Consider the following 13,138-nt stretch of genomic DNA (forward strand, 5'->3'; position numbering starts at 1 on the left):
TGAATATATGGTGAGAGTAGGGTGTTCAGGTGTTGGGATGCTAAGGTATTTTTTTCAATGCATGGAACTCCACTTATATATACTGAATGAGAATACAACGGTATAAAAATTTACAAATGGATGGTGTGGACATCTCCTTGGTACTTGTCACTTTGCTTCTATTGTTGCTGAAAATATCAGCACTTTTCTAAATCATGTCTGACTCTTGCTTTGTTTGATAAATGCACGTGAATTAGCTTGTCTCCTTTTGCTTTGCATGTGAACTTGCTTGTCTTTTGTTTTGCATGTGAACCACCTGTATAGTTTTTTCTCCTGGAGCTTTTATATTTGCTTTGATGAAAAGCATGTGACTTCTGATAGATATTGGGAATTGGGATACTTTTGGTTTTTTCTGTCATAAGGTTTTCAAGGGCAACATTGCCATTTTTGAAATCATTTGTCCTTAAGGTTAAATGAAAGTTTTCTAGGATGTTTCCATTAGTTTTCCCAAGATTGTATTCTTTCTAACCCTTTCGAAATCTATGGACCAAAAACAATCGTTATCACAAGTCCTGTAAATCCAAATTACATAAGCTTATCGATGAACGCAGTTCTACGTTTTGCATTATACAGACCATTTATTTATTTAAAATAGTTTAAGGAACATCTTCACTACACAGATTTTACATAAATATGTTTGTATTTATTCAGTGATTTTCTTGTCCATCTCAGTTGTGAAACTGCACTCAACAAGGGCATACAGCTCTCCCAAAAGATGACGATTCCTCTTCCAGAATCTCGATGACAGTACCAAATGAGGGTATTTCCGAAGGATTATTACTTGTACAATCCTCTATCAACCTGCATACGTTGACATACACCAGAACTTACATACCCAGTATTGTCAAACAATGAAATGTCACGTATAAATATAATAAAAATAATAGCCTAAATGTCGCAAATCCCTCACTCGAACATAACCTGAATGTATTAGCTTAAATATAAAACTAAAACAGATAGTGATGAGAGATTACAAAGATAAAGCCAACTCACATATGTACACACGCAGATAATAAAGCTTGTCATGACGACTGAATGTCAAAACTGGTGCTTCACATTTTAGCAAGACGGAAATGATAATGAAAATGTACACTTACTCATGAATTCTGTTTGTACATCGACTTAAGTGGAATTTCGGCTTAAAATCAACAGGTTCCTCATTTTTGGTGTCAGAGTTCGTGCTGTTCATGAAGTGCCCTCCTTCTAGCATCTGTAGATTACGAATCAAACTCGCAATGGTGTTAAATTATTATTATTATTTTTTATTTTTTTATTTTTTGAGAAACTACTTGATAAACAATAAACACGAAATATTAGTCCAGACTCTACACAGAAACTTTACATTCTCAAGCTTGCCAATGTTATAAAAAAATAAAATTAAAAAATAAAAATAAAAAAATAAAAATTAAAAAAAAAATTTATTGAACTTTGTAACGATGGATTAAAACAATGTTAATTGAATTTGTATAATGAAAAACTTCTGATCTCTATGTGCTTGGTAAACACAGATACTAATGGGTTTACATTTACAAATACATATGCTGCAAAGATACTAGTTAATGGATAACTGACGAGATATAACTGTCATACTAGAGTATTATTGTCTGAGAAATTGTGAGTTAGAGTTGGCATATAGCATAACTAAAAGGGCGACCCCAAGACAAGAAGACTCCCCACTTATATCTTGAATTTTGCTCTGAAATAATTAAAATTCTAAAAGTTACATGGTTTTAGTACCGGTACTTATATTAGATGTGCCTACATTTCCTGTCAAAACTAAACATGCTATATTTTTTTTTTTTTTTTTTAGGCAGAGTGATTCAACTTATATTCTTTGAAGTATGATATTTTTGGATTACGGGAAACTTCTAGTGCAAACCGTTTCAAGAAAATGTCTTGCCAAATAAAATAACAAATCCATACATAAACATATGCCAATATAAATACCAAGTCCAAATATTAAAAACACGCACCTGATAAAATATGAAACCAAATGTACGAACATCTTTCTTGGTGTCGTCTTTTAGGTTTTCGATGTTACGGGGATTGCTTCTTTTCCCTGTGAATTGAAATTGATCAGAAACACAACAAAAAAACTTTAAACAAAGTAAAATGGAATTTGACGTTCCTGTACAACCATTTTGATCTGGGTTAATTGGCTCGTACAACATTTGAACCCAATACTCGCCGATCTTCAAGTGTCCACCTTCGTCCTGCAATAAGTTTCTACCCCAAAGAGACAAAACAGGATTAGTAACGTTATCATATATGATTGCCTATAATAGCACACCAGGCAAATAAATCGTGGCGCTTTTTGAAGGCATTAACCTTTTCTTTCTTTCTAATTTTTGTCTTCAACATTGTAAATTTGATTCTCGGAAACTGTTTATAAAATTGGGAATCTTAAACAACTAAGGGAGATCGGAATAAATGTTTTCTCTTGGATTGTCAAGCTTATATATTTTGAGGAAAGGGCATACCTGGTACCCAAATGGTTGTGAACTATTGGGCAGGGCTTGTGTTGGTGAAGATAGTTCATTCCCCTGCCAATTTGTATGCGTATCATATTCTGGAACTCTATACTATATATTCTTAACAGCATGTAAGCTACAAAGCAACAGCTTTCTGAGGTGCAGAGACTGAATAACAAAGCATGCATATCAAAACACTTGGACGATCGACGTGATTTAAACCTTTGCTAAATGGAGAAAACGTGGCTCCCTTTGTGTAAATGAAGCAAATATGCATGTATGTTGCACATTGGATAGAAAGAATTGCAACGTGTGTAAGGACATGAACTCCTTCACATGATATACTAGTTGTTACTGAAAAACAGCACAATCAATTACCTAGCAATATCAAGTGCATAGCGAAAAGCAGTAGGCAAATCAAGTCGAGCTTTTAGCCTCAAAATGTTTTCCAGGTTACCCTGCAATAGCACCAAAGTTATAAATTGTGAAAAAAAAAAAAAAAAAGAAAAAGAAAAAAGAAAAAAGAAAGATGCGAAAAGATAAATTGACCATCCATAGCAGCTTCACATTTCAATACAGAGTCACAGACACGTGAATAACAAATGGTCTAGAAAAGAATATGCAAGAGCAATGAGTTCGCTAACATAAAATAACCAATATACACTAAAATCGCTTTTTAATTTCACTTCTTAGTTAATACAACTCAGTAGATGGTTTTCTTTCTAAATATACTAGAAAAAGCGTAATTTATTGAGATAACTGAACGACAATCTAAAAATAGTGCTCTTACCTAAACAAAAGAATCAAAGTTGCAGTGAAGCAAATATCAGGGTTTTAATGGTGTTTGTCAATATATAAAATAGAACAAAACCACTGACAATCTAAAAATAGTGTATAATTGATAGCGGTATGTACTTTTGGTAGATACTCAGTAATCAGAACCATCTCTTCCTGCTGCACTATCGAACCAAGAAATTGCAAAATATTGGGATGTCTAAGTTCTCGCAGGAGAGTGTTATCCTTAGCAGAGAGGATCCTGTGTCAAGATTGGAGCAGAAAGCTATTATTACCTAAAGATTGTTCAAACTTTCGTCCTAAATTAAATGAAACAAATAATACACCTTGAAACTCATAAAGAAAAAGCCCATATATCAAACATACATTTTTACAGGATTGCATATTTGGCTCTTGACAACAGTCTTAACAACCCATGTTCCACGCCATTTGACCCTTTCAGATTCACCAAATGAACCCTGCAAGATTAATGGATTTTTAATAGTTATCAAAACCATTTGATACTACGCCCATTTTGACATATTAGTTGCTTATCTATTGAACTTAACAAATGGTTGTCTTTATTTCCCTACACTATGGTATATACCAGCCGAATTGTTGATGAATGCTCTGTGTTTAGTTCTGACATGTCAAACTTTACATCATTTGAATCTTCTTCATGTCGAACAGTCTGTAGAAATGCATGAAGATAGGTCAGCTGCTGAATATTATACATATATAGGGTGTCAATTTACTCCTCCAACGGAGGAATTTTGGACTTAAAACAATTCAAACACGCAAGTATAGGCCTTATCATTTGCTAATATCATAGTATGAAACTTTTTTTTTTTTGTTTTTTTTTTTTTTTTTTTTTGTTTGCGATAGTATGAAGCTTTGCTCATATTAAGTATTTCCTCAAATAGGCCTGTAAAGAGAAACCAATTGTAGCAATAACAGACTACTTGTTCCACAAACTGAACATAAAAGCTATTGATGCAAGTTCCAATCTTGTGCAATGTTATCGATTGTTTACCCTGGACCGGTTCAAATCCCAGTATTGCACTGCAAAGCTTGCAGCAAAGGAATCGTGCAATGTTGATATTACCTCTAATGTAAAAATAATATATATGATAAGCAACTTGGGCACGAATCACTCGAGAATCCTGATCCTAGAAGTTAATCAGATATTAGGCTTCACTCTACATCTGTGTTGTAAAGTGATATTTCAATTACCATTAGTTGATCATTGGTAAAGTCATTGCCACCATTTACTTCAAGAATCCTGCATATATCTCGATGTCCATAGAGTCTCGCATCTGTCAGGGGCTTGACATCACGAAAAGATAAAAAGAAGAATATGAAATGTAATTAGTAGCTATTAAATGTAACAATTTAGTCCAAGAGAATTGTCGAACATAATTGTTAACACTAAACAACTATCAGAAAACAGGTCCAGAAACATGTCACCAAAAGTATAAACATTTAAACAATCCAAAAAAATTCTAATTAACTGGTGATTTGGGCAGGCCACCCCAGAATAGATATATCTACAGCAGAAAGTGTGACAAGTTCAGCATGAAAATTATTAATTAGCATTCCGAGCGACTCCAAGGTAACAAGAATCCCTCTTTGCGAGGATCGAGGAACGTCTATTGTACGTAGTTTTAGTTTTACGAGGCTGTTTCATGACACAACCCTTGACCTTTTGGTCACAAGGAGCAACCTTTCCGTTGCACTAAGTCTTACCCACCATGACACATATTCCAGAAATTCTCAAAAATCACTTTATATTAAACAAAATAAACAGGCAGACAATTAAAGAGTTGTTCTTCTTACAGTCCGTTTCCATCGATCTTTGAGATTAACATTGGCCTTGTAACACACAAGAAGCTCAACAATGGGGGTGTGACCTTCGCTCGCGGCGAGATGGAGCGCGGTCCTGTTGTCGTAGTCTTGGACATCAGGAGATATGCCCTGGATCAACATCTGGTTCAGTCCAACCCTGTCGCCTCTGGAAGCGAAACTCAAGAACTTGCCTATCATCTGCATATCGAAATCATCCGAAGAATTGGCACGCAGAATCTCGCGCATGGTCTTCATTGATTTGATTCAAAATTGGAAAACCAATTCAAGAATCCAAACAGAAAGTAGGAAACTGAATGTCCAAATGTTCCTGAGCTGCGGAATTTGAGGAACCAAACAGGGGGAGAGCAAGAGGGTGTGATGAAAGGGGGAGAGAGAGAGAGAGAGAGAGAGAGAGAGAGAGAGAGGGGGGGACGTATACAGATAGCATCTTTTCCGAGTGGCGTTTATTGGTGGAGGAAAATGGGGGCGGGTGTGCCGATGAGGGAGGCTTCGGGCTTAACGACCTCTTTGATCTTTCCGCTATTTGAATCTCTCTGCTTTTGTAATAGGCGTTGAGCGCCACTTTAAATTTCATTTTATGGAAAAGGATCCTCGCCTGCAGATTTGGGGTATTGTAATTATATTCGTTTATCGTATATTGTGCGATAAAAAATTATTTAATATTTAAAATTAAATATAAATAGTACCTAATGAAAACTAACCGCACAATGTACGATGAACAGATATTTTTCCTCATTTTATGCCACTTAATACTACCCAGGGTGGGCACAATCCGGTTCTACTTTCAAAGCGGAATCTGAATCGAAAAATATCACGAGGGAAGAGAGAAAGCTCGAGAGGGGAAGAGCGATCTGGGAGAGGATTCTAAAAGATCAGGGAAGGGGACACGTGTCAACTCGGGGTAGTCCAAGGTGGAAAATATCTCCACTTTGGAAATTACCAAAATGCCCTTACGTTCCGAATTCTGTAGAATCTTCGTTTTAGCTTCAATTTTGATTCTACTTGCTCCCACGTGTTTGTAGCGACGAGACCTACAAGTATTCACCAAGGAAGCGGGTCTTACGTGACACGACATGGCAGTCAACAAAAGTCAACATTTTTACCTCGAAAGGCATTTTCGTAAATTCATGCTTTAAAATTATAAAAACCGTAATAATTGAGGACGGTTCGTTACATGTAAGGTGTGAGGGCAATATGAGAATGTATGCGGGATGTATTAAGTGACACTTTTATTAAAAAAATATAAGTGAAGTATATGAGGTGTATTCACAATATGTGGGTGTGAATAAAACAACCCTTCTGTGAAATATGAAAAGCCTATGCATATTTTTGCGAAAGTTAAGGGTCTATTTCGTGACATTTTAAAAAAACTATTTTGTAAAACAAAAAAGATAAATAAGATTTTTCATTTTATGATTTAAGAACAATGTTCTAAAAAACAACCTAGGCGCTGGGCGGTGGTGAGCCGAGGCGTTTTCTTGCAAATCGGATGGGTTCTAGGCGGCCTAGGCGGTTTTTTTTTAATGAAATTAAAAAAAAAAAAAATCCTATCTAAGTCTAAGTGGTTTAAAATTGTGAACTTGTTATACATATGTCATCCTACAATACTCCTCACTATGGTTATATGGTGACACACCCCGACCGAGATCGGAGCATGCTGGCCGTCACACAAAGGCGACGTAGCCATGTGCACGTGCGGAAGCTAATAAAGTAGTAATACAAAAGTACGAATAATTAAAAACTAGCATACAAGTACTGGAATAAGTGCTAGTTAGTGCGATACAAATTCAGAGCAGGTCTATAGCAGTCCAAATAAAACGACAACAGTAGTACGCCCGAAGGCGACCCTACAATGTGGAGTGTCTGTCAGAACGCCGAAAAGCTATCAAGGGAAACCACCGCAACGGCTAAGCAATTAGAACCTGGAGGGGCGCAAAACAAAAGCGTGAGTGGGCAAAAACAAAGCTCTTTGAAAACCATTTAGCAAAATACAATCTAACCCCTCGCCGTAAAACCTGTATACTTCCCAGAAAATAAACATATATACGTATGTAAAGATATACCACACATGCTCAAGGGTATGCCAATCATGCTCAATATATGCCATGTCAAATCTCATAATGATATGCAAGTGCTCAGGTATGAGTCATATCAATCACATAATCCTCTGGCAGCCGGAGTCACCTAACGTGACCTGTACGGCTGCATATAGAGCTCAAATCTCAACTCAATATCTAAACCTGCCCACGAGTCGGAACCACCTAAAGTGGTCTGTACGACAAGTCTGGGTGTAACATATATGTATATACGCTCTAGTGCTACGATCACGTGAAGGCTGTGCGAATAATCGCGGGTCACCTACGAGTCGGAACCACCTAGTGTGGTCTGTACGACAGGCCTATGCACCTAACTTGGATCCAAGCTGAGCGTATGGTGCGGGAGGTGAACAACACGTGAAGGACTGTGCCCTACTCTGGGCGGGAGCACTAACACCGAGGGTGCAGGTTATGAGCTCTCTAAGCATCTCTAACCACTATTTAATGCAATCGTTAATTAACGCTTACCTGGCACTTACCTATGCCTCCACAGCACCAACATATAAATATATATGACATATGCATAATTGAATATATATAATTAAACGTATACGCCACTACTCATGCATAACCACCAATTATATAAAAGAAATGGCATATAACGAAGCATTTATATTAATTTCTGGGAATTAATATGTATATAGGTATATACGGAAAACAAAAGCCCACTCACTGGTATGTAGAAGGGTCGTAGCCCCCCTGTCTCGCGTGTGCACGCTCGTCCTCTGGGTACGTGTCACCTAAATGCGAAACAACTATAAAAACGTTAACTTTAAAGCACATAACCCGTTTCTCGTAATAACTTCTCACACATTGCTCAAAATGCACAAATGAATATACCAACGTGCTCTACACAACCTCAGGATCACAACCATATTTTTAAAATAATTTTTGGACCCCGCACGCGCCCCCACGCGCCAGCACAGGCACGGACCTACGCGCCCCCCACGCGCGGCCACGTGCCAGGCACACTGACGGTGTCAACAGAAGCCGTCAGGAATATTCCGTTAAACTGACGGAATATTCCGTTAAAACTAACCAGAACCGTTAACGGCGTTAGGAATATTCCGTCAGAATTGACGGAATATTCCGTCGCCTTCTTCATTCGAACGCCGGCGACGTCGCCGGCGCCGGAAACTGGGAAAACCTGCAACTAGGGTTTTCTCGCTCGTTTCTCGACCGTTTTTCGTGATTCTTGGACCAAATGAAAGCCCTAGACTAGAAGAACATGTCCCAACAAGTTTTAAGGGCTAAAACTAAGAGATTATACCTGTGCAAATTCTCCAAAACCGGCCAACTTAGAACAGGACGATCCCGACGTCCAATTTTGTCCAACGAAGCACTCCGAGGCTCCTTGGAACCTCACCAACACATCTACAAGCTTCAAAAGTTCAAAAACTCAATGTATAAATTTTGCATGAACAGTACTCCAAATGGACATCGTCGAATCGACGTGAAAACTATGTGTTTCTCACCTGAAAATGCTACGGTTGTGTTCCCCTCGACCTCACGAGCTCAAATGTGTCCTTGGTTTCCTCGATCCACCACAGTTTGAGGGTATGTGTGTTGGTCCGTACGTTTTTGGAAGAAGAAGAAGGATAGAGGACTCGGGGAAAAGGGAGAAGACAGAAGGAGAGAGAGACAGAGGGAAAGGGAAGGACAGAGAGTGTGCAGGTGTGTGTGTGTGGCCCAACACATGCCACAACACACAAAACAACCCCACAACTTGACGAAAAACACACTAGGGGTAAAATTGTAATTTCACACGTACGTTTTAAAAATCCCGGGACGGGATGTCACATATGGCATATATGCTTAATGTGTTTTTAAATTTTGGACTTGTTGGATACTCTTTTTGCATTTTATCATTCTTTTATTATCTTATCCATGAATTTCATACAAGTATAGTTTTTTGTAAGTGTCAATATGCACTTATTTACAAAATACACAAGAAATTTACCTAAATCCGCCTAGGCCGCTTAGGCGCCCGTCTAGACTCCGCCTAGCCGGCTGCCCGACTAGCGCCTAACGTTTTTTAGAACCTTATTTAAGAATGCTTTTAGTCATTTAATCTCAAAATAATTTACAAGAAAGAAAACATTGAAAATGTGTCTACAGCTAATCTAATATCCAAAAGGAGGCATTACGTTCCATTCGCCTTTTTTTATTTCATCAATTTAATGTAGAATTAAACGTAATATTTGAATGGTTAGTTTTGTGTCAAATAAAAAAAAAATAATAGTAAAATTTGAACATATGATTCTCCATAAATCTCGAAGTTGACTAGATTGCCCCTGTTTTCTTTGGTAGCTATATATGTTGTGGTCGTGGAACTCCAAGTTTATTTAGTACTATTAAATTTTGGCATCTTATGTGGTAAATATGCTTTAAAACGATTTACCAAGCGTTAGGGACTTGTAGTTTGATTAGTTTGGCTCTCAAACTGCTGGTGTTCTTTCCTGTGTATATATATACATGTGAAGAATTCTTGTGGGACTAAATTGCCAAAATGTTCTTGGCACGTGAAAGTGAAACTTCTGAAGATATGATGGTCGAAATCTTGTCCAGGTTGCTGCCCAAGTGTCTGATACGATTCAAATGCATACACAAATCTTGGTGCACTCTCATCAATGGTCCAAGTTTTGTGGCCAAACATCTCAACAATTCCATGAACAACAAACTCTCATCCTCCACTTGTATCCTTCTTAACCGTTCTAAGCCACACTTTTTTCCCAGACCAGACTTGGAAACGAGAAGTTTTCTGGTCCATGATTAATCTTTCCATTGATGGTGATGAGCACATCCTTCATTATGATGTTGAGGACCTAAATACACCGTTTCCATTGGAAGATCATGAATTTGTGCAAATTCACGGCTATTGCAAAGGGATTGTTGGTGTAATAGTAGGGAAAAATGTTCTTTTATGCAATCTTGCAACGGGGGAATTCAGTCAAGTTCCCCATTCATGCCTTCTTGTACCTTCGCCTCCCAAGGGAAAATTCGAATTTGAAACTACCCTTCAAGGATTGGGATTTGGCTATGATTGCAAAGCTAAAGAATAAAAGTTTGTGCAAATTATAGAAAATTGTGAGTATTCAAATGATGAGCAAACATATTATCATCGTATTGCTCTTCCTCACACGGCTGAGGTATGCACCACGACTGCTAACTCTTGGAGAGAGATCAAGCTTGATATATCAAGCAAAACCTATCATTCTTCTTGTTCAGTGTACTTGAAGGGATTTTGTTATTGGTTTGCAAGCGATGGCGAGGAATACATACTTTCATTTGATTTAGGTGATGAGATATTCCATACAATACAATTGCCCTCTGGGAGTGACACGCCCGACCTTGATATTTCCCAAACACCAGGGTGGGCATGTGTTGGCCGACACCCGAAGATGACGAACCTATATTAGGATGCATGAGAACTAGAAACAATTAACCAACATAACTAAAACTTGTAAATTTAATTATAATGAATATGCAATTTTGGAACGTGTTCGGAGCATACAACTAATCCGAGACACTAAAAAGGAATAATATAAAATTGAATGAACAAAGAGATGGATCCTACACTGAGAGGACTCGAAGATGCCGATGCGGGAGTGCCTTGATGCTGGGATTGTGCACCTTGATTCTAAGTCCTGAGGGGGCGCAAAACAAAACATAAATGAACCAAGTTGATATATAAGTAATACTAAAACAGTTAATCTTTAACGTATTAACCCTCAGGTTTAGAAACTCATAGTATAATATGTAATAGGTTTTCCAAAAACCCTAGCATGCCATAAAACCTTTCATAAAACATATATCATATATAAAGTGCTTAGTAGTGGTAGTACAAGGTATATATATAAGTATATATATTAACATATATCTTCAATCGCCAGAAGGCACTACATCTCCCGACTGAAGCCAATATAATTATCTTCCACCCGTAAGCACTAACCAAACGCTCGGCCGAAGCCAATATAAATATCTTCAGCCCGTAGGCACCAACAAAACGCCTGGCTGAAGCCATATAAGTATCATTTGGTTGTAGGCATTACCGTTCGTCCGTAGGCAGTATCATTCGCCCGTAGGCAGGACCGTTGAGTAACCACTAAATAAGTACATAAAAACATTACAATAATATTTCTAATATATATATATATATCTCTCTCTCTTAATTGGAGTTTAGTAGCTAAAACGTCATATCGTAAAACCACGTTCACAAGTATGTATATATAGTCATCAATCATATATACCACAAGGAACGTAAAGTCGATAAAGCATGATAATTCATAAAGCGTGAAACCAATTTACTCATAAACATTTCATAAAATGTAACCAATAAATCATGATTTTCATGTATGCATTTCTAATAGTAAAATCATGCATTTTAGAAGGGGTCCACTCACAGATACTTCACCGTTGATGAGCCATGCAAACTAGTAAAGACGGAAACTCCACAATAAATGCACCTAAGCACATAAAGGGTCCCATTAATAAAACTCTACTATAATGATTGAATTTGGAAAAAACGAACGTTGGAAACAGATTCAAGACGTTGAATTACTCTAAGAGTGGTCCCGGGCAAATTTTGTAAAAGTCAACAAAAAGTCAACACAAAGAATATTCCAGAGAATATTCCATCCAGGTCAGGTTAGATCGGTCAATGGTAAATGGGTCAATGGGTTTGGGCCGGTTCAGTTGGGCTGGGTCGAGGGTTAATGGGCTGGTTTTCATTTGGGTTGGGCTTGGGTTCTCTAAGTTGGGCCTCAAGGTTAGGCTCGGGGTACTTAGGTCTGGGTTGAGAGTATTAGGCTGGGTTCTATGGCCTAACGAGTTGGGTCGACATAGGCTAGTGGATCGGGTTTTGACCCGTTCTCAACCATAGCCTACGATCTACCTACCAAAATGAAGACCAAGGGACAAGGAAGAGATCTACACCAATTTAAAGACAAGTGGTGGCTGGAGTTGGCCAAAAAAGGGTCTGAAAATCACAATATTATTGCCAGAATCTGGGAAAGCCTTTTTGTGATGTTTCTTCATGGTTTTGTTGTCCAAAACATACAAATATGATCAGAAATGAAATATGAGGACAAAAGAGGGAAAATGTTTAGGTTGTTTCTAAGCTTACCCACATCGGACGTGATGGAGTCGGGAAAAGAATGAACAGTGGCCTCAGCCACTATTGAGTTTCCAGGTCTCCTTGCTGAGGTTCGTGATGATGAGGTCTAGGTGGTGAGAAGTGAGGCGCCTCGCCAAGGCTGTGATGGTTTTTCAAGTGGGGTTTTTCCCTATGGCACTATCTTGGTGCTTGCCGTGAGAGAAGGGAGAGAAGTAAGAGTGAGTCGGGAAAGAGAAAGAACTGTGAGAGAAAGGAGATGAGAGGCTTGGGCCCAGGGGACAAAAATCAAGGGAGGGCCTCTTGGCATACCTATTAAGACCAAAAGCAAAAACAAAATACCCTCGTTCCAAAATTCGTAAAATTAATCAGGATGGGTTGTTACAAGGAGAGAATATGGTTTTAAGCTTTATAATCTTTTTCTGTGTAATGAATTCATTGCTTCTTTTTGCTCTTGTTACGATACAAGTGATGAGGATTCTACATTATGTGAAATATGGGTAATGGATTATTATAACGGAGTTAAGAGTTTGTTGACAAAATTACTAAACATTGGACCCTTAAAAAGCATTCAGAATCCATCGATATTTTGGAAAACGCTTCTTATGGTTTCCTCCGATGGAAGAGCCAGCTCTTATAATTCCAGTACTGGAAATTTCAACTATTTTCGTATTCCTCATATTCTAAATAAGGTTTTAGATTTCCAAGCTCTAATTTATGTGAAGAGTATTGTCCTAGTCAATTGACTTGAGGGAAAATTAGGTTCCATTTTCTCCTAT

General features: G+C 37.9%; 1 protein-coding gene and 1 pseudogene across 2 annotated transcripts; one reads left to right on the plus strand and one right to left on the minus strand.

Moving 5' to 3' along the window:
• Positions 1 to 597: 597 nt before the first annotated feature.
• On the minus strand, positions 598 to 5,566 carry LOC137749336 (serine/threonine-protein kinase 12-like). 2 transcript variants are annotated; one of them, XM_068489434.2, is made up of 11 exons: positions 5,121 to 5,563; positions 4,518 to 4,610; positions 3,892 to 3,975; positions 3,672 to 3,763; positions 3,426 to 3,546; positions 2,889 to 2,968; positions 2,520 to 2,582; positions 2,177 to 2,265; positions 2,013 to 2,098; positions 1,137 to 1,249; positions 598 to 840 (listed from the first exon to the last, which is right to left on the minus strand). In XM_068489434.2, the coding sequence occupies exons 1-11, from the start codon at positions 5,382 to 5,384 to the stop codon at positions 726 to 728; spliced, it is 1,200 nt and encodes a 399-aa protein (XP_068345535.2). In that variant the 5' UTR covers positions 5,385 to 5,563; the 3' UTR covers positions 598 to 725. The 2 variants fall into 2 exon arrangements, with proteins under 2 accessions (XP_068345535.2, XP_088545840.1); XM_088689714.1 differs by having other exon boundaries at positions 2,013 to 2,265; positions 5,121 to 5,566.
• A 4,162-nt stretch (positions 5,567 to 9,728) lies between these two features.
• Positions 9,729 to 13,105, plus strand: LOC137707877 (F-box/kelch-repeat protein At3g06240-like; annotated as a pseudogene).
• The last annotated feature ends 33 nt before the right edge of the window (positions 13,106 to 13,138 follow it).

This window comes from Pyrus communis, chromosome 17 (assembly GCF_041283825.1).
Source record: "Pyrus communis isolate YQ-2024b chromosome 17, ASM4128382v1, whole genome shotgun sequence".
NCBI classification, from domain to species: Eukaryota; Viridiplantae; Streptophyta; class Magnoliopsida; order Rosales; family Rosaceae; genus Pyrus; species Pyrus communis.

What these genes read in the sequence shown, in the direction of transcription:
- LOC137749336 (XM_088689714.1), bottom strand. Translation starts at nt 5,384, where the DNA reads ATGAAGACCATGCGCGAGATTCTGCGTGCCAATTCTTCGGATGATTTC. An exon ending in TTACTGAGTATCTACCAAAA is followed by an intron (nt 2,969 to 3,425) that starts GTACATACCGCT and finishes GTGCTATTGCAG; the next exon opens with GGTAACCTGGAAAACATTTT. An exon ending in CACAACCATTTGGGTACCAG is followed by an intron (nt 2,266 to 2,519) that starts GTATGCCCTTTC and finishes TCTTTGGGGTAG; the next exon opens with AAACTTATTGCAGGACGAAG.